General features: G+C 33.4%; 1 protein-coding gene across 1 annotated transcript in view; it reads right to left on the bottom strand.

Annotated features, from left to right (window-relative positions):
- The window catches only part of LOC128179732 (protein mono-ADP-ribosyltransferase PARP14-like), a 60,907-nt gene that overhangs the window by 32,409 nt on the left and 5,915 nt on the right, over positions 1 to 22,583 (bottom strand). Inside the window, exons 5-19 of the mRNA XM_052847278.1 lie at positions 22,027 to 22,203; positions 21,388 to 21,666; positions 20,882 to 21,169; positions 20,493 to 20,771; positions 19,845 to 20,087; positions 16,870 to 17,106; positions 13,187 to 14,908; positions 12,594 to 13,082; positions 12,402 to 12,484; positions 11,618 to 11,851; positions 10,026 to 10,247; positions 9,771 to 9,858; positions 9,344 to 9,514; positions 1,696 to 1,761; positions 1,240 to 1,422 (exon numbers count right to left, since the gene is read on the bottom strand). Coding sequence (XP_052703238.1) covers positions 1,240 to 1,422; positions 1,696 to 1,761; positions 9,344 to 9,514; positions 9,771 to 9,858; positions 10,026 to 10,247; positions 11,618 to 11,851; positions 12,402 to 12,484; positions 12,594 to 13,082; positions 13,187 to 14,908; positions 16,870 to 17,106; positions 19,845 to 20,087; positions 20,493 to 20,771; positions 20,882 to 21,169; positions 21,388 to 21,666; positions 22,027 to 22,203 — 4,761 coding nt within the window. The remainder of the gene's footprint in view (positions 1 to 1,239; positions 1,423 to 1,695; positions 1,762 to 9,343; positions 9,515 to 9,770; positions 9,859 to 10,025; positions 10,248 to 11,617; positions 11,852 to 12,401; positions 12,485 to 12,593; positions 13,083 to 13,186; positions 14,909 to 16,869; positions 17,107 to 19,844; positions 20,088 to 20,492; positions 20,772 to 20,881; positions 21,170 to 21,387; positions 21,667 to 22,026; positions 22,204 to 22,583) is intronic.

Below are 22,583 nucleotides of genomic sequence, written 5' to 3'. Positions count from 1 at the left end.
TCAATTAACCTGATCACGGCATATATGTGCACAAGAAAACGTCATGATGTGTTTTGAATAGATTTATTACATATTATATGAAATTAAGTAAAATTTTCAAACTTACAGAACCAATTTGATATGAAAAATAATTGTTTAATCATATGACTTGTAATTGTTTATAAAAATAAAATTTAAATAATTGTCCTGACAAAGTTTCTGGCTTCGGAAGCGAACTTAATATATAATATGTTATATGGCTATTCCATCTATTATAAATATTCATGCATATCTAGATGACATAGAGCATATATAATGACTTTAAAGCGACAATACACAAATCTTTTAAACAAATATAAACATTTACACTTATATCTTTTCAGATTTTTAAATGTTCAAAGTAAGTCTGAAGCTGCACAGTTCTACAGCTGTTGTAAGTAATCAACAGGTGAAAAGCTGTCAATGTGACAGCAAACCAGGTTTTCATTTATGTGAACTGTATCCATAATCCATGTCAACTTAATCCAGTGAAATGGAGTACCCTATATATGCAATATTTTGCCAAAAAATGACTAAGTTCAAAAGCTGTTTTTTTCCCCATAAATTATCGGAAATCAAAATCCAAGCAATATGCACACCTCTAATATAAGTACAATTGATTTGCAAAAGAAAAACTTCTTATTTTGAAAACTGTAGGAGGAGTTATCCGTACAATAAGGGTACCCTATATGCAATATTTTGCCAAAAAATGACTAAGTTCAAAAGCTGGTATTTTTTTTCATATATTATCGGAAATCAAAATCCTAGCAATGTGCACACCTCTGATATATGTACAATTGATCTGCAAAAGAACAACTTCCTATCTTGAAAACTGTAGGAGGAGTTATCTGTACAATGAGGGTACCCTTTTGGCAGCCGCCCGCCCACCCGCCCGCCATTTTCACCATTTTAATAACCAGATTTTTCCGTCGCAAAACCCGGTTAAAAAAGGCATTGTTCTGTTCTGGTATGTGTAATTTGCATATAAAACAACATGTAAAGCTTCATTTTATTGCCCTTTTATCTTTTGACAACAGATCTGGTCAGTTTTGGGCAGAAAAAAGCCAGTTCAAGAAAAGTTTCATTTTGATCCTCAAATTTACAAGATGGCTGCACATCCTCCTTAAATATACCAGTATTTATACTCATTGAAATTTTTAAATATTAACACCCCCAAAACTACAATAAATATAAATAACACTGCTGACTATAATACCACACCTGTTCCTATTGCTGGGATGGCTACTGTTTTCAATTTTAGTTCTTCCACTTTGTTCAATGCTTCAAGGATTTTCTTCTTGTAATGTCCTCCACTTATATCAACATGGATGATGAATTTTGATGGAATCGGGGACTTGTCACCATTCTCTGTTACTGCTAAGCCATTGTTCTTCATATCTGACTCTGATATAAAAAACAATTGACCCAATGAAATGTATAATACAATATAAAAACTATACTACATTAAAGATAAGAGGCTGGCGCAGAGGCATAGAAATTAAAACATTTTAATAAACTGGAGAATCAACAGAAATTCAAAAACATATTCCAAGATTTATGCTTTACAAAATATAAAAAGTAGGTCAAGTATCATAGGTCCTAAGATAGAAATTCAACTGAACTGACAATTTCAGTACTATATATCTTATGACTGATACAATTCAAAATAGATCTTACTTTTAAATTCAATTTGTCTCTGCAGCTGCTCACCAAGTTTGGCTTTAATGGCTAGTGAAACTCCACCTATTTATATAATTATATTTATAAGATTACTAAGAAATATCAATAAGTCAGATATGTCCACTAGATAACCCAACAAAATAAACAAATATATTCAAAGTATATTTATCATAAAGTTTAATCATTGTATGGATTTATATAGATTTATATCATTAGTATATGTTTTTTTTAAATCACTAAATGTTTTTTTTACTTACTAAATGACTTGAACCACATATATTGAATTGAAAAATATAATAAAGGAAGACATTCTCTCTTTTTAAAAACAAATGGACAAAGAACTGCAAGTACTGAAAGAGTGAAAACCTGCATTTTTGTGTGTTAATTGTCCCAATTCGTATGAAAGAGATTAACTCAGAAGATTATTATGTAACCACATAAATTTAATTATCTTAAAAATTACTCTTCTTGAAGAACATATTTATTTCATTTAGTGTAGTTTCATTTAGTTTGAGCTAATAAATCCAATACATTCATAACAAGGTATGCATTTATTAAATTGCTTTTAAATATTGCTTTTTCTGGATTTGAATAAGAATTGCACATTGTTAAAATAACAAGAATAGAATTCCAGGGTCCCCCGCCGGTCAAGCAGTATACTAGTATCGAGTCTATCGACCAAGGCTGATTTAGGAACTTGACCAAGGTATTAGTGGTATAAACATTTGGTATAAATTTAATGAAAATCTGTCAAAATTTGTGGGCATGAGCGCGCTTACAAGGTCAATTTTTGGAAAAAAACGGAGTCATGATTGTGGTCAAAGTCCCATAACGCCAACAAAAAGTATCGACAAACGCTGATTTTCGAACTTGACCAAGGTAATAGTGGTATAAACATTTGGTATAAATTTAATGAAAATCCGTCAAAATTTGTAGGCATGAGAGCGCTTACAAAAAAGTGTGACGGACGGACGGACGGACACACGGACCCACGGACACACGGACCCACAGACACAGGGACACACGGACGGACGCCCAGCATTTCTATGTCCCCGCTCCGCGTTGCGGCGGGGGACAAAAAGAACAAGAGGTCCATGGGCCACCTCACCTGAGCAAGACTAGAGATAATAAGATCAGCGTCATGAAGTCATATCCAAAAATATTGGGATAATGAATGAGTTAAACAGTTTCTGTATTTAAAGATTTCAAAAAAATTTCCAGATGTTCTCATGTTGAGCCCCTTTTGTAACTAGATGATTTCATAGTTATATTACATATTGAGCATTGCCATTCTCAAAAAGATCTTAAACAACTGTTCATATATACATATAAACTTACATCAATCTTTGAAGCCCTTGCACAGGGCGAAAAACCATCTTTAAGCAAGTCCTTAAAGGTGGCTTAAAGGTGACTTAAAGGAGCTTAAAGGCTATACAACCTTTAAGCCGCCTTTAAGTCACCTTTAAGCAAGTGCTTATAGGTCCTTAATGTCCAAACTTCTTTAAGCCACCTTTAAGCTACCTTTAAGCATCTTTAAGTGGCATTTACGCTCTCTTTATACTGCCTTTACACTGTCTTTAAGTGGCCTTTAAGTCAATATAGATCAAGCTGAACAATAAAAACATATATTAAATGCAAAAGCTCTTTTATAGAGATGGGAGGGGGTCATCCGAGTGATAATATAATTTCCAAGGAAGGGGGGGGGGGGTGTTCCAGGCGGTTTTAATCGTCGCTCCATTAAACACAGATCGCTATCATCAGCATCGCTCCGATGGACACAGATTGCCGTTATAAAATTCTTTATAATTTTTTGGGGGTTTCAAAATTATTGTAGGGATGAGTGCAGTCTCTGTATCTTAATATGTGCATAAAACTAATTAAAGTATGTTTGTTTCCTATTATAAATTAATCGGTGAAAAAAATCTCTCTCTCTCTCTCTCTCTCTCTCAGTTCATCCGGTTATTAAACAAAATAAAGATAAGAACCAAAAATGCATGATTTAATTTGATAATCGGTTTAAGGTTTGTATTTTTTTTTTCAATTTTCATTATTTCTAACTCTAGATCTGCTAGATACATGTTAAAGATGAAAAGACTCTCAACTGCCTTTGTTATATCGGGCAGGGTATTACTGCTTTGTTTGTCTAGACATAGTTTTGTTCATTTGTGTATATCTAATTAGAGTCTATTGTTTGTCCAACTTAAGAAAACCCCTGGAATTAACACAGAATATACAAGATATACACAACAGTTGTGTCGTGTGCCCAGGTGCATGTTTGTGTATATCTAATTAAAGTCTATTGTTTGTCCAACTTAAGAAAACCCATGGAACTAACACAGAATATACAAGATATACACAACAGGTGTGTCGTGTGCCCAGGTGCACGTCAGGGTTTCTAAAGGCGTTGAATCTTAGTATGTACGAGTATACGATAAGTCTAGTGAATAAAAGTTAATTTACATTTGTAATTCATTTTCAAAGTATTATTTCCTAGCTCTGGGTTTCAAAGATGTTACGTCTACAAAATAACGATACATGTATGTAAGAGTAAAATCTTGAGGCTAATTAATTAATGTACTGGTGATCATAAATAGGGGTTGATTATTTAAATATATGTATAAGGGTAAATATGTCAAATATACCCGGCCTGGCACATCATACAATTGTATGTACAAGTCATTTGCAATTGCCACATGCAGTAAATACGTCACCGGTAATTGGTAATTTCGTTTGTTATAGAATTGATAGTTTAAATATCATGTACATACAATTACATGTAAATATTTAAACATATTGGAACGGCGCCGCGATCATGAAAACCGGGAAATTGCGGGAAATTGAACAAATACCCTAATAGTATCAATGCATTTAATAAAAGAAATGATTTCATTTTCTTTCTTACATTTTTATAGCTATAAATTAGATGAACGTATATCTACTCGGTTTAAATTTATTAACTAAGAAAGCCTACTATAGTGAACCTAACGGTTTCCATTTAGGTATAATATATTTTTGTTCACTGAAGACCAAGTTCCGTATTTCATTCTAAATACATGCATGCATGTAAATATAATTGATTGTTACAAACTGAATGGTTTGTCAAAATCTTTTCAAGTAAACACATTCAATACAGTAATTCAATATCCACTGATATCTAGGATATAAAAACGCCCATCTATATGTAAGTTGCCGTGGAGCAGAGGAAGTGTGGTGTTGCTAGTAAACTAAGGGTCCCGGGTTCAATTCTCGCCGTGGCCGGTTTTTTTTGTGGTTTTTTTTTCATTTTTCTTTCTAGAACAAAAACCGTTTTAATACCTTTTCTTTCATAAAGTTAATACATTTTGTTGGAAATTAAGCCACACTATTGAATTAAAAAGTTTTCAATGGCTTAAAGGTGGCTTAAAGGTAGCTTAAAGGTGGCTTAAAGAAGTTTGGACATTAAGGACCTATAAGTTGTCCTTAAAGGTGGCTTAAAGATAGTCTTTAAGCTGCCTTTAAGCCATCTTTACGCTTTCTTTATGCCACCTTTAAGCAACACATATAGCTTAAAGGTGGCTTAAAGATCGTCTTTAAGCTACCTTTAAACACCTTTAAGCTATCTTTAAGGAGGACTTAAAGATGGTCATTCATCCTGTGTTGTGTGGCACAAGAATTATCCAGGGCCACAGTGTAAACAACTGAGAATCAACAAATATCAATATGCTTGCATATAAGTAATACTACCCGGTATATACTTTTGAAACTGATCAAATTTATTTCCTATGTAAAAATTTGACCCCCCATAATAGTCTCATTCGTTTTTTAATTTGTTTTTTTTAAAGATTTTTCTCTATATATATTACACAACCTGAGGATGCTTCAACTTAAGGTGGCTCTATACACCACTTTTTGATGACGCAGTACGCAAAAAAGTAAATCTGGAAGCAAGCAATTCCGGTACTGGCTGATTTAAACTGAGGCAAATTGTATGGGAACCGCTCTTTTGAAAAATTTGTTAAGTGAATAGATTTAATTTGATAATTGGAAAATTCATTACTTACAAGTAATGTGGTATGTGACACCTTCACGTTGTGTGGTATTATTTATCAAAATAAACAATAAAATCAAGTATAATTTTTTAAAGAGTTTCTTTACCATCACCGATATGTTGCACCGTAGCGCAGTGGGTTAGAGGGTTCACTACAAACAAGTAGATCATAAGTTCGATTCCCGCTGAGAACAATAATTTTTTACTTTCCAAAAATTTCTAAAACGTATTTTTTGATTTAATTCCGTGAAAGAAAATTCTAAACCGGTGAAAATATTTCAATTATAATATACTTTAATGCACATTGATATCGACACCTAACGGGGATGAGAGGGTTGCTTTGAATTTCTCTCAGGTTGGGATACATAAATCCTATTAGCCTAGTCAATGTTCCCCTTTATTTATTTGACTTCGTTTTGCATTAAAGCGAATATATTCACTTATACAGGGCAAAGTCTATAATGAAATATGTATGTATTTATCATTCCAACATTATATTTAGGAAATTTTCTTCAACTCAGAAATGAAAAGTCCCCAAGGTGTTTGGGCCTTGGGACTTAGGAACGATAACCCTTACCTGAGGAACTTTCATACCAAATAAAATTTAAAATATTTTTTGTGTTTATTTGCAATGATTTTCATTCAATTTTTTACGTCACATTTATTAAAGTACATTTTCTTATAACATCAAGCAACTTTTTCAGATGATTTGTAAACAGAGTAAGAAAAAATGAAAAATTATGTTTTGGGGAAATACTAAAAAAAATTGCAATAATAACATTTGTGAATGTTAAGAAGTGAAATAATTTTTTTATGTGTCCGAAGGAAAAATCCATCATATGACAAACAAATTTCTCTCAATTTGTTAATAGCTGTCTTTTTAAAAAATATTTTACAAAAACACGAAAAAAAATTAAAAAATTCTTTAAAAATACCTATAGTATCCCTATTATCATTTTAATATTTGATAAGTATATGTTTTGTGGTCTTCTATTGAGATTTGGAATAAACTGTGGGTGTATAGAGCCACCTTAAGTAACAACTTTTCTGCTTTTAAAAGAAGTTATTACTCTTTACATTCTAAAGTAAAAATTCGACCCCCATTGTGGTCCCACCCTACCCCTGGGGATCATGATTTGAACAAACTTGAATCTTCACTACCCGAGGATGCTTCGATCCACACAGCTTTTCTGGCCAACTGGTTATTGACAAGATTTTTAAGGATTTTTCTCTCTATATTTCTAGTATGTAAAAGTTTGATCCCTCATTGTGGCCCCACGGTACCCCGGGGATCATGGTTTAAACAAACTTTAATCTATACTATCTGAGGGGGTTTCTACACAAGTTACAGCTTTTTTGGTCAATCGATTTTAGAGTAGAAGATTTTTAAAGATTTTCTCTATATATTCCTATGTAAAAGTGCGATCCCCCATTGTGGTGCCACTGTACCCCCCTCCCAACCCCCACCCTCCCTGGATAATGGTTTGATCAAACTTGAATCTACACTACCTGAGGATGCTTCTACACAAGTTACAGCTTTTCTGGCCAATTGATTTCTGAGAAACTATTTTTAAAGATTTTTCTCTATATATTCCCATGTAAAAGTTTAAAGGGACTTGGACACAGTTTGACATAAAATTTGAAAATCTTATTTTTCCATTTTCAATGTTTATACTGATAAATATAGAAGTTTATAATGCTATGTCAAAATTTGGAAGTCAAATATTAAGTTATAAGCAAGATACAGAGTTCATAATTCTTTGTTTTGTAAACAAAGCTCGAATATTTTCATTTTTTACATATGTTGTATTGGTGTAAGTTTTAATCAAATGTATCTTTCTTTTGTTGATAATAGTAGTAATGAAGATATTGAATTGGTTTAAATTGTTTTTGCATGTCAATTTGTCTAAGAAATAATAATTCTCTACCTTACATATTTTGTAAACAACTATAAGACTCGAGCTTTGTTTACATAACAACCAATTCTTACCTCTGTATCTCGCTTGTAACTTGACTTTAAAATTCAATATTTTGGTCAATCATTTAAAATGCACCAGTTAACCATTTTATACATAAAAATAAAAATAAAATTTTTGATCTTAAATCGTGTCCAAGTCCCTTTAATCCCTCATTGTGGCACCATCCTACCCCTGGGATCATGGACTGAACAAACTTGAATCTACACTACCTAAGGATGCTTTCACATAAGTTACAGCTTTTCTGGCCAATTAAAATTTGAGAAGAAAAATTTTTAAAATATTTTTCTCTATTTATTTATATGTAAAAATTCACCCCCTATTGTGGCTCTACCCTACCCCTGGGGATCCCGATTTGAACACCCCTAGGATCATGGACTGAACAAACTTGAATCTACACTACCTAAGGATGCTTTCACACAAGTAACAGTTTTTCTGGCCGATTGGAATTTTAGAAGAAAAATTTTAAAATATTTTTCTCTATATATTTATATGTAAAAATTCACCCCCTATTGTGGCTCTACCCTACCCCTGGGGATCCCGATTTGAACACCCCTAGGATCATTGACTGAACAAACTTGAATCTACACTACCTAAGGATGCTTTCACACAAGTAACAGTTTTTCTGGCCAATTAAAATTTGAGAAGAAAAATTTTTAAAATATTTTTCTCTATATATTTATATGTAAAAATTCACCCCCTATTGTGGCTCTACCCTACCCCTGGGGATCCCGATTTGAACACCCCTGGGATCATAGACTAAACAAACTTGAATCTACACTACCTAAGGATGCTTTCACACAAGTTACAGCTTTTCTGGCCGAATGGAATTTGAGAAGAAAAATTTTTAAAATATTTTTCTCTATATATTTATATGTAAAAATTCACCCCCTATTGTGGCTCTACCCTACCCCTGGGGATCCCAATTTGAACAAACTTAAATCTACACCATCTAAGGATGTTTTCACATAAGTTACAGCTTTTCTGGCCAATTGGTTTTTGAGAGGAAGATTTTTAAAGATTTTTTCTCTATATATTCCTTTGTAAAATTTCGTCCCCCCATTGTGGCCCAACCATACACCCGGGGATCATGATTTAAAAACCTGAATCTACACTACCTTAGGATGGTTCCACACAAGTTATAGCTTTTCCGGCCAGTTCATTTTAGAGAAGAAGAATTTTTAAAGATACCAACAAATTTTTAATAATTCTTAATTATCTCCCTTTGAAAGGGAGCATGGCCCTTCATTTTACAAACCTAAATCCCCTTCAACTAAGAATGCTTTATGCCAATTTTAGTTGAAATTGGCCCAGTGATTCTGGAGAAGAAGTCAAAAATGTTAAAAGTTTAACAGACAGGTGACAAGACAGACGCCGGACAAATAGTGATCAGAAAAGCTCACTCGAGCTTTCAGCTCAGGTGAGTTAAAAATACTGCATCCTTTTTTTATTAAATAAAAAGAAAAAAAACGCATGTTTTGGAAAATGTTGGCCAGAGAACCAAGAGATTAATTTTTTAAGGCCTAAACAGGTTTTTGTTCATCATTTCATTTACTAGATCAAAACATTTATAAAATAAATTACTTTAAGATTAGTTTTGCATTTGGGAATATGCAAAATGTTTTCATTCATGATATGTTACCTTTACTTAAATCCATAGTATTGTTCGTGCCATTAACAATGGCATCAACATCTGCCAGAGTAATGTCCCCTTGATACATGCGAAGCTTTAAATTTCCCATATCTACTGCAACTTCTTTCTGGCTGGCCCCACTTGTAGCTTCTTCTGGTATCACAACAAAACCGTCATCCTCTACAAGCCAAAATGCAAAACCGTTGGAGATTCTGGGCAGTGCTTCTGATTTTTTCCACAAATACATATAAACAAATTATCTTTACATATAATCTTAGATTGAGTCTGATCTTTATATGAATTATTAAGTCTAATAAAAGTCAAAACATGTACAAGTAATGTTATATAACTAAATAACTGTCATATTTCTATTTCGGGTGGAAAGATCATTCACAATGCAAATTTTACAAGTTGTTGACAAAATGGGTTCCTTAACCTTTAGGCTTGTTTGGAGTGCCATGGCGCTTTCCTCCTCTCTTGTGTTGAGTTTTCATTGCCTGCTTTTGTATCTCAGTCTCAAATGCCTGTAAAATATGATATCTAATTATAAGAATATACCTAGATTGTGTAGAAGAACAAATTTTATTACCAGTATTGAATATTATTTTTCATTAATAGCTAGATAATCTTATTTTGTAGTATATAATATACTGACAGATGAACAGACAGAGGAATTAAAAATCCAATGTACCTGGATTGTTTGTGTATCCTTTTCATAAACAACAAACAACACTTGTTTCAAGCTGGTTTTGGGGTTTCCTTTAGAGAAGTCAAGGACAGAATTGCACATTTCTTCTGCCACCATATCCCGAGGGTAACCTAGGTTACCGGTTCCCATGGCAGGGAAAGCAATGCTGCTCAGATTTTGTTTTTTAGACTCTTCCAAACAAGATTTCAGAAACGTTTGCAAAACCTATTGAAACAAAATATAGAATACAATGATACAAAATTATGTAAACAAATAGTTATACTTTTCTAAGTGCATGGTTAACTTCAAAGTATAATAAACACTTTATTTTGGCTATACTTCCATTTTCACCAAAAAGAACATTTGGTCTACAATTATAATACACATGTACTAATATAGATATGCATTATATGGAGTATTGTGGAAAAAGTATTAAAATGTCTTTTTCGTTTTGTCTATATCTTTAAATCAACTAAAAAAACTGCCTTGTAAAGTATATAAATTAATGTATCAATTAAATCTATCAAATAATTTTTGTTAAAGAATGTGAAACAGTGAAATAATAGATAGACAACTAGAGTTTTTCACCACTGTTTTGCAAGCATTAAATTCTTTTCAAATCTTATTTCGATAATTTTGATAAATTAATATTTAAATGTATCTAAATAAAAGAAAATTAGTAATTCTGTTCCTTTACTTAATTATATTGTAAATTACTTAATACACATGTACATGTTAATTATGAGGCAGTGTTCACAATGAAGTTACGGTATGCAATTACCAATTTACTACCTGTCTTTATTATACAAATGACTAAACAACAACAAAGATCAACAGCTGTTAGCCGGCCTTCATTCATGCAAAATTGCAATCATTTCAGCTGTTTGAATTAATCTAAAACAAGTTAAAAAATTTACAAATTTGATGTGTCGTAACACCACGAATGCCTGCGCAGGCAACCAAAATTTCAAATGCATTAAATTTAATAATCGATTATCAATCCCTGAAAACTACTCAATTTTTTTAAGTTCAAGAGGCATATATACAACTCTGTCAAAAACCATCAGATATGAACCAAATTCAAACTTGACCTGTATCATTTAATAAATTAACCTTATATGAAACATCAACTTTATATATGAATCGCTTCAAAAGTAAGAGAGTGGAAACGAGTAATTTCCCATTTTTCCCTAAATTCAAGAGGCATAACTCCATCCATAATCACCAGACCAAAACCAAATATTAATTCAAACTCAATATGTTTTGTTTTTTCTAATAGCCTACATATAATTAAAATATATGCATCCCTTCAAAAGTTAGAGAGCAGAAACTGAGAATTTCTCTTCTTTTTTTCAATGTTCAAAAGGCATAACTCTATCAGAAATCATCTAACTAGAACTAAATTCGAACTCAGCCTTTATAGTCCTATAACACATCCTTATATCAAATTTGAGTTGAATGTGTGCCATGGTTGTTGAAATAATGATCGGCGAGTGAATGCCAATGGAATGACAGATGAACCGAAGAATGACATAATAGGGAAACACTATATGCCTTGGTCATTTCATGTCGGGGCATAAAAAAGAAATACTTGCATTTTTTGAGTCCCCTGTTCCCTTGTCCCATTGTGGAAGAGCTCCATGACAGACAATTTTACAGCCTAACTTTCCTCCACCAGTAATTGCTATCTCTCCAAAGCTGATGCCTTCTGGGTATTTAGTCTTACACTCCTGCTGAATGCTGTCTCCCCCTAATTTAGAAATGGATGCTGATACAGCTCCATAGCTCAGATTTAAATCCTTTGATGCAGTGTTGACTATCACATCTACCTGTGTAAAAAAGCAAAAAAAATAATTTCTTAACATCTTTTAACTTCATTATTTTTTCGTTAAATGTTGTTTCCGAAAGACTTCTTTTTTCATGTACATGTACCTGCTTTTATGCTCAGTATTGTTAGGTTTATTGTTGAATGTTCATTTAATGAAGTGTTCATTACAAAATATTTCAAGTTAATTATGTCTTAATTGGCTTTCCCTGCCTGCCAAACCCCAAAATATTTCTTTGCAATATAAGTTATTACGGGATACTTGTTTTTTTGGTGTTTACAAAATGAATTAATGATATAAAATGCAATACGTAACAAATACACCTTTCATAAAAAATATTTATTCTATTTTTTAAAAACTAGTCAACAATTTTTTTATTTTTTAGAGGAGTGAAACAAGTAAGAAAATAAATGTAACCTATAAAATTAATTTTAAAGTCATAGATCAAGGTCATCAAATGATTAAGATAGGAATAAGAGGGGACACCTCTTAGTAATAATTTATATAATATTTAGTAGTTACGATAATAAGAATGTGAAAAAATAAGTCTAACCTTAGACTTGGCTATTGGTCCTTTGATTAATTTGACAGATATAGGCCCAGCTTGGAATTCTACATCTTGACTAGCTGCAGGTCCTTTATAATCATATAAATCATGCTGATACATGTAAGTATTTTTTTTTTTAGACAATTTCAATATAAGTCAAACTTTGCATTAAATAAATCAAAACAAATATAATATTACCTTTGGCCCCATCTCCCTGAAGATTTTGTGCAGGCCCACTAGCTTGGTGGATGTTCCTAGAGAAGACTTTTACCTTTCCTTTGTATGTCTGCTGTAGAGCTTCTGTGAAACACTGAACAGTGTTTGTCTTAACATCACACAGGAAAACCTCTTTAATTTTGGAATCCTTCTTATCCTTCAAGAAGGATTTCACAGCTTTGACTATCTCAAGCGTAGCTTCTTTTATTGGGAAGCCAAAGATCCCTGTGCACAAGGCAGGCACTGCAATTGATCTGTAGCCTCTCTTCTCTGTTTCCTCCAGAGCTGCTTGGATACAATCCATTAGACGACTTTTTTCTTTATTTGTTCCACCTTTCCAAGTGGGACCACAAGCATGTACAATCATTTTACAAGACAAAGTTCCAGGTTGTGAGCAATAAATTTCTCCTTCTGTTAGCTTTCCATTTCTTTGGACATGCTCGGTACATTCTTTCTGGATTTCGATTCCACCTGTAAAATTCATGAAAACACAATAGAGTAGGAAATATATAGGCATTACTTAGGAAATTTTTTATAAAATCATTTATATGAGTGATTTTTTCACTGTGACTAACCTTTTTTCACAAGGATTGCTGCCAAGCCTCCTCCATGCAAAAGGTCTGAGTTTGCACCATTGACAATAACATCCACTGGAAGAGCAGTCAGATCCCCTTCATGCACTTTAATAAAGGTCCCAGACTTTGTCTTGTACTCAGCCATGACGCCATTGAATGAAGCAGGCTGGTGAGCAATAGCTGTCACAGTTGGATCTTCCTCACCAATATGGATGTAACATTTGTTTTGTCTTTCAATCTTCCTTATGGTGCTTTTTCCATTGTCACTTTTCAAGTACTTACCAATACCTGGCTTTTGCAAGATATGTTTCTTTGACTGGATCTTCTTTAATATCTCATCAAGATTCCTCATGGCTTCAGCTACTCCTGCTCTTGTTCCCTTTACAGAGAACTTGTATGGGTTCATTGTTACTTGAACCTGCTTTTCTCTCAGTCTTTTGGAAATTTCTTGACATTTGTCCTTATGATGGGCCTCCAGATACTTAAAATAACCTGGTGGTACATTCTTTGAATCAGAGATGATTGTGTTGGCCTGAAGAAAGTCTTCAACAAACTCTCTAGCTAGACCAACCAGATTACAGAATGTGACAATGATGATCTTTTTATGGTCAGAGAGAGTAATCAATTGGAGGAGACTTTCAAATTGTTCCATTGACTCAATTTGTTTTGCTTGCTTTTCCCATTCGTTTGAATTAAGCAGATAGGCAGACTCTGGGGGAACTTCAATAGGAGACTCCGCAATTTCGTTCTTCAAAAGATGTGCAGCTTCAACCGCTTTGTCATCAGAAAAAGCAAACAGACAAACCTCATCTCCCTTGAATTCAAAACAGCTCATATTATCTTTCTCTTTCAGCATCTTTGAAACACGGGTTTTAACTTCCTTTTTTGACAGATAATCTCGTCTATATTTGGAAAACATTCCTGCAGATGCTTCACAGATTTGATGACACCTTTCAAGAAGAGAAATCTTTGCTTCTGTAACATCTCCATATTGACCTTCAAAGGTAATTTTTCTGTCTTTTAAACTGGTTGTAACTTTTAATCCAGGGAATTTCTTCTCTATTCCTTCTTTGAAATGGTCAAAACTTAAAAGTAAAAACTCAGAATGTCTGAGAGTCTTGGATTCAATAAGCTGCTGTTTTTTCCTCTGGATTTCTTCTTCCATGTTGGAGATCATTTGTTTGAGGTCTTTCTTCAAAGGTTCCACAACTTTTCCATAGCCCACAAGAACAACTGTGAAGCTGCCCTTTTCTAATACTATAGCAACTTTCTGGGGATCAGATACGTTAACTTGCTTAATCCAGTCCATAACCCCTTGCCAAAGTTCTTGCAAAACACTTATTTCTTCCACATGGAGAACATCTAGCATTCTCATCAGGCCATCTTTCATGTGTGTCTCCCAAGTCTTTGCCAGATTTTTACTATCTTTGACAGTTTTTGTAAGCAAACATTCCACTGTTAACTCTGTAGCTGGTTTTTGTGGCCATTTTATCTTGCCATGGGCCATCTCAGCTTGTTTGTCTAGAGCAGTTTTGAACTCCTCAGATTTGTATATGAACTTCATCTTTCTTAGATTGAGTTCCCTTAGAACAAGAGGGCTAGGGCATTTGAATCTGGGTCCCTCATCAGGATTAAATGGCTGTCCCAAGCATTCATGATATATCTGTACAGTCAAATTCTGCTTTTCAACTATATGGCTTCTTTTGCAGACCTTGTCACAAACTACAAAATATATATATATTCAATATGTGTATATTTGACTGGCTTAGACAAAGTTAAAATGATCTATTGATTCATACATGTATGCAATAAGGCCATTCCAAGTTTTTTCTATGTTTAGCATCCGCGGACGGATTGGTTTTCAGATGTAAAAAAAAAACCCACAATGGTTGTTCATAAAATTCGATCGTTTTTTTGTATATTGGGCTCAGGATCGCATCTTTAAATCGGGATCGGAAATCAAATATTTATAAACAACATTCAAAATGCAAGATATGTCAGTTCTACTATAATGCATGGAATTTATTTGTTTTTTTAATTTCTTATATGTAGTTTTGTGCCAAAGATATGGATTTTTTTATTATATTATTTGTTATTTTTGTTACAAAATGAAGAAAATACTTCAAAATATATAATAAATTTTATTTTGTTAAACCTTTAAAGTTGTGTGTTTTTTCTAAGGTTTGTGGTTTTTTACTGATAGAAAGATAGGTTTTTGAGTTTTGGGTGGACGCTAAACAAAGAAAAAACTTGCAATGGCCTAAGCATCAATCACTCTGTTTCAACTTTACTTAAAATGCCCTTAATCTAACAAGAGGTACTGTGAGCAAGCTCACAAATGATATCCCTACTAAGGAAATATAGCAACTAAAGTATTATGCATGCTGTATTAGAATTAAGTAATAGATGCACTTTTTTTCTAAAAGTGACTTTGAACTTGCACATATGACCAAACCTCAAGTTTAGGACATATTACAAGATACAGTACCGATCAGACCCAACCTAACACCAGAGTAAATCCCAACCAAACCCTGGGTTTACTTTTGGGGTTTACTTTGGGTTTACTCTGGTTTTACTTTTTGAAAATTTGGGTCCACTCGGGGTTTACTTTGTGTTTACTTGGAAATTGCTTTTGATGTCAACTGTACACACTGAAGTGTGAAGCAGACCCGTATTTTATCTTAGCATCCTACTGCCTGCAATTCCTGCCTCTTGTATATTAGCATCTGTTTTCAAGGGTATACTTCTGACTGGGTTTACTCTCTGTATCTACTCTGAGTTTACTTTGGGTTTACTCTGAGTCCACTCTAGTAAACCCTGAGTAAACCCAGAAATTAAACCCAGGGTTTAGTTTGGGTTTACTTTCTATTAGGTTGGGTCTTATCGGTACTGTATGGCTAGACAGGAATTATGCAATTTTTAAAAAAATGACCTTGAACTTGCACAACTAACCCTGGGTCAAGTTCATGACATTTCTTCAGGTCTTAAGCAATTTTTATGTAAAGTATGAACATCCAATGTTTCTCTATAAGAAAGGTATAAAGCAGACACAAATTATGAACTTTTTCTTTCAATGATCTTGAACTTGCCTAAATGACAATGCATCAAAATCATGATGCACCCTCAGGTCTTAAGCAATCTTTGTGTGCAGTGCAGTAAGAACTTCCAATGTTTCTCCATAAGAGAGATATAGACATAAGTTTTGCACTTTTCCTTCTACCGGTAGTTACCTTGAACTTGCCCAAATGACCTTGGGACAAAATCAAGACACATTCTGAGGTCATAGGCAATCTTTGTGTGCAGTAAGATTTCCAATGTTTCTCTAAAAGAAAAATATTGACTGGAGTATGCACTTTTCCTTCCAGTAACCTTGAACTTGCCCAAATGACCTTGGGTTAAAACCATGACACACCTTCAGGTCATAAAGAATCTTTGTGTGAAGAAAGAACTTCCATTAAATGCTCTTACATGAGATAGATATTGACCAAATATGATTGCTCAGACAGATGGACAGACAGACAAGGTAATTCCTATCTAACGTGGCTACCCCCCCCCCCCCCCCCCCCAAACCCCCCCCCCAAACTTTGCTACGTTATAAACACAGACATATACAGGGATGGCATTGTTATACTTTCATCATTGTAGTTCTTAAAAAAGATGGGGAACAAAAGCAAAAAGTCTACCTGTGTGATCTTCAAAGTACACTAGACATGTACAGTCCTCATGATTAACCTTGATATCGGTCACAGTTCCCCCTCCACTTCTTTTCTCATTTTCAAAATAGAATTCCAGGGTGCTGTCAGAGATGCCCTCAGAAAATCCAGACACGATGATACAGTTTGAGAGGGGAACTCTTTTCACAGTCAGGAACCGTTTTTCTAATGGCTTCTTTTGACATGCTGCCTCCAGCTTTGTGAAATCTGTAAGTTACAAAACATAAGGTAGCACAATCAACATCAGCATGGAATTTTAAATCTTAGTTTAAAATTTATTAATTTTTTTTTTTTAGAAACTTTTTTTAAAACGAGTAAAGGATAAAATTCCTCTCTAAAAAGGTAAAACTTCAAATTTTTTGTGATAGTGATATAAAAAATCTCCACATACATGTAAAACAAAATATTAATCTGATAATTTTGAAGTTGTTTTGAACAGCTTAACTAAGAATAAATGTTACAGTTGGGCATGAAGTAACCACAAAGTCCATTAATATACAAGGATTTCATAGCAACTAAATGCGCAATCTAATTAAAATTAGACTTGTTATTCCGCTCCTCTACAATACGCTATACTTATTAAAATTAGACTTGTAATTCCGCTCCTCTACGATACGCTATACTAGACTTGTAATTCCGCTCCTCTACGATACGCTATACTTGTAAAGCGTATCGTAGAGGAGCGGAATTACAAGTCTAATTTTAATTAGATTGCTAAATGCGATGAATCCAAGGTACTGTAGCCGTGGAAAACATTACGGTGTTTTTAATTTCACTATGTTCACTGTCAGACAATTTTTCGTGAACATAAAGCCACCGTGAATATTGAGCTGTGCATTCACTTTCTCCGTGTAGGCCGCCATTACAGATGCATGTGAGCTTGAGCGGGGCCTAAATTACCACTTGTTTATCGTAATCATAGTATATTTAAAATTCATTAAAATAGCAATCATGAGTAATACCTTAATTTAATACAATTAATATCATAATTAAACAAATGTTTATAATGGAATATTCGTTTCACTTTTATCTCTGCATGTGGCCCTATCGAAGCCATTGTGAACACGGGTGCTAATTGTCACTTATTATCTTGGGCATCTCCTTAGGGCAAAGACTCCTATACAACCATGATGTTGTCTGTGATCAGCATTCACATTGAGCAGTTCATTCTAAGATTGATTGATTATAAATGTGTACTTCTTTTCTAACAGATTACATGTACGTTTTCCCCTTAATTTTCATGCCCAAAATATCAAATGCGCATTTTACACCAGGGCTGATTACATTTGACACAAACATATTTTATTATCTTAAAAGCACTTAATGTAAATAAGGCTATAATTTTACGTTATTCAAAAGAAAATTATGTAAACTACATGATGCAGGTTCATCACTCATCAGATTTTTTTACAATTAGAATTTACTTTTCTAGGATAAGAAATCTATTATCCTTGAAATTAAAAACAGCGTGAAAGGTACTTACACAAGAAATCGTGAAATTTTAGACACATGGAATTAAAGACGTTTACAGTATTTGATTTGTTTAAACAACAGTTGACTTGCTCTTAGTAATATAAACAGCTACCTTAGGCCAACAAAAATTAATTTCTTGGTTCTCAGGCCCACCTTCATCTGATCCAACATTGCGCTTTGTTCATTTTTAACAATAAATGAATAAAATGAAATTTCTCTTGTGTGCTTGCGAATTCTGGAAAATAATTCTGGATTTAGGACCGAAGTTAAGATACTCCACTCAGATATATACTTGGTTTTAATTAAGAACATTATTGCAAACCTCGAAATGATTCAGACTGAATTATAACAAATTGCAAATGGACATCGATCAATCCAAGTTATGACACGCTGTGAACAAGTATGATCACGACAGCAATTGCTTAGGGCTTAGGTATGAAGAAGAATATTTTTTTTTTTTATTTTTTTTTTATTTTTTTTTAGAATTTCATGATTTATTTGACAAAGACAAAGACAGCAGAAAGAGATACAAAGGATACAAGTACACATATCTCACAATGTAATAGCTTGTCTCTTAAAGAGAAAGATCATAATGTAGGTCTATATATTATGCATATATATACATATATCTTTACAAATGTACCTGTATACTACTTGAAAAAAGAAGATAGTGAGAATAAGATGAAAGAAAAGTGTTTGTATGCGAGGTGGGGTGGGGGGGGGGGGGGGGTAGTACATTATATAACCTATTGAATCTAATGAATATAGCTAGTATATCATAATAATAAGTCACATATTTTTTGCCAGTGCCTTTCAAACTCTGAGAATCTACAATTTTTAAGCAAAATATATTTCTCCACTGATATTCTGTTTTTCATTATATTTTCGAGTGCACCAAAATTCAGCTTTCGAACTTCTTTATATGTATTGTTTTATTATTAGAATTAAAAGATTATGTACTTTATACAAATTTCTCTCTTTATATTTTGACCATATTATGTTATGAAGAAGAATATTGTTTCACTTCAATTGCATGTAAAAGGAGAGTTCCTGCAGTTTGTACTATATTAAATATCTCAAAATACTTTAACACAGAGCTTTCTTAGTCTCATAAATGTGGTGTTTCATGAAGAACATGATGATTTGTTTATTCCATTTAGTTTCATTCATTGTTTCATTCATTGTATGGTACCTATAAACATTGCTTTTTCTTCTTTTTTTATCAGAAATGCAAATTGTTAAAATAAAAGAAAAAATCCTGCATGTTTTTTTGAATGAAATAAAAAGAAAAATATACCACTGCCTGGCCAAGTTTTTGAAAATGTTGGTTTGGGAACCTCGTAATTAATTTTTTATTGGCCATAGAAGCTCAAATATAATTAATTTTTATGATTTATACTCATGTTTTAGATGAATATGCAAAACATACTTTTCATCACTGTAACATCAAATGTGAAGACAATGTAACCAACCTTTGAGCTCTTCAAATGTGACCAACACTGTCCCTTCCTCCTGTCCATAGGTTACATCTTTCACATCCTCTCCAGACTTGGCCTCAAGATAGTTTCTGATTCCATCCTCTGATGTTTCAGGGTTGAGCCCTTTAACAAGGACCCTGTTTGGGTACATGGGTATTGGCTTTGGGGGTTGGTACTGCCTTACTTTCAATTCCACCCCATCTAGCTTGTGGGTTTTTTCAAGTACTCTTTTGACAGCTTTGAAAATATATAATGGCATTTAGCGTAAGTGAATATGTATTTAAATTCTTAATATCCTAATAATGAATACTAAATATTTTAAAAATGCTTACATATAAGAGTGTTATAAGATAATTTCTAATTGAAGAATCTGAACAAATAATGTCCAAGTTATTGATTTTTGCTAAAGAGTTTAAATTATCCAGAGCCAGTCAATCAGTAAACAAAATTAATTTTGGTGACCAGTTATTTCCCTTTGAGAAACAATGTTTCTTTTAGGGAAATTGAGCTCAACTGAGGCTTGAGTGACCTATTGGAATTCTTGTCTTGTTTATTCTTTAAATCATTTTTACACATTTTAATGTTAACTTCTAGATTTAATAAAACAATAATCAATCATACTTCAAACACTGGTTCACTTACTTTCTTCATTGTCAAAAGTGATAAGCAGTACTCCGTCTTCCACTTCACCTTTGACCTCTTCCACACCTCCACCTCCTGACCTCTTGTTGTCAAAATAAAACTCCACACTGTCCTTGGATGTTGTGTCCTTGAATCCACTGACCTCAATGGTACACGGTGAACCGAGAGATTCCACGTCTGCTTCTTTTTCCACTTTCTGTCCATCCAAGCGAACTTCCTCCACATGAATTTGTTTTTTTCTCAACATAAGTGGAACATTTTGGAGTACACTTGAAACAACTGTTAGAAAATGAAATTTGAAAAACAAAATGTTTCAATGCAGAATCCAGTGTTTTCAGAAATTTAAATAACCATCTATCATATTATAAAGCTTTTGTCATAATGCATACCATCATTCTCTTTAAACCAGATAACAGCAGTGTGGGTAGACTTATCATACTCCACTTTTTCCACATCTCCTCCACCACTCTTTTTGCGGTTTTCAAAAAATAAGAGAATCTCCTCCTCTGTGGTTTCAGGTGGTATCTTGGTGACCTTGATTGCCCCTCCCCCTTCCTCTTCTTCCTCTGAGCTGCTTTCATCCTCATCTGCAGCTGGGCGATATTCTTCTACTTCTACTTTCTGTTTGTTCAACATAAAGGGTGAGGTACTGTGTTTTTCCAGAACCTTTTCTACCACTAGAAAAATTCAAGTTAAGGAATCCTTTAAAACTGTTCTTTGTGATTAAGTATGTATAAAGATATCATTTGGAAACTTGGCGATAATCAAGGCATCATCTGTATCTGGTTATATTTGGCATTTTCAGAGTTTTAACTTTTCTATGATTCAAATATTCAAAAATAAAATTACCAGGTATACAATGCCAACTTTACAATACCTGCATTCTTTAACTGACCTTCAGAATTTTTGAACCATACAATGGCAAAGTGAGCTGCCTTGTCATAATCCACTTTATCCAAATCATCACTCCCACTTCCGCTCTTTTTACGGCTCTCAAAAAACAGCTCAATCTGCTCCTTACTGATTTTGGGCGGTAAGTTGGTCACCTTCACTGCCATGACCTCTACTTCATCTTCACTTTCGTCTGTTTTAGGATGGTATTCTTCGATTTTTAATTGCACTTCATTCATAGTAAGGGCTTTTGTTTCATGTTTTTTCAAAACACTCTTAACCACTGCAAAATAAAAATCATTTAAACCATGGAATTTTTTTTTGAAAATCTACATGCCTTATAAAAATGATTACACATGGAACTTTGCATTCATGCATCAGTTGATCCAACATATGAAACTAGGGTTAACTTAATGAACATACAGTAGGTCCATTTGATATCTAAACAAGACTAACATACTTGTGCATAAGAAAAGCAATATATTTGTTGAAAAGGCATATCTATATGACAATATTGGTTTAACATACTTGTAAATATTTGAATTTGACTAAAGGTTGTGGTAAATTATGAGTGCAGACTTAATGAATGTGGTTAATTATGACTGAACCATTATTATGATTTAAGCAAAATATTAAAAATAACCAGCAGGATCTTTAAATGTGATGATGGCAGTATTGGTTTTTTCATCATAGGAAACATCTTCCACTTCTCCTCCTCCGCTCCTTCTTGAGTTTTCGAAAAAGTCAGTGATGAAATCGTCTGTAATGTCTATTGGCAACGAGGACACTTCTATACTACTGATGACATCAGACGTTTCCTCTGTTATAAACAAAAGTGCAAAATTCCAATTAAGAAAAATATTAAAATGGAATTTCCTGGTAAAATGCATTTCTACAAATTGTGTCCAAATTCTCTACAAGTTTAGGGACATTCTGTGTAGTGGCTTAAATCTTCATTTACTTTATTCAATATATGGTCAAAAGTCTAAGTGCAAAAGAGCCAATACTACCTGAAAAGAAATTCAAGTGGAATTTCCTGGTACATGTAATATGCACATTTACACATTGTATCATAGTTCCCTAAAAAGTTTAGGGAATTTCTTTGCAGTCTTTTAATTATGCAGAGTTGTGCTTACAAACTGTTCATTACTACATTAAATAAATGGCCAATTGTCTAAGTGCAAAGAGCTGAAATTTCCA

Source organism: Crassostrea angulata, chromosome 4 (assembly GCF_025612915.1).
Source record: "Crassostrea angulata isolate pt1a10 chromosome 4, ASM2561291v2, whole genome shotgun sequence".
Taxonomy (NCBI): domain Eukaryota; kingdom Metazoa; phylum Mollusca; class Bivalvia; order Ostreida; family Ostreidae; genus Magallana; species Magallana angulata.
The sequence above is the reverse complement of the archived record's forward strand: the minus strand, read 5'-3'. Positions and strand labels throughout refer to the sequence as shown.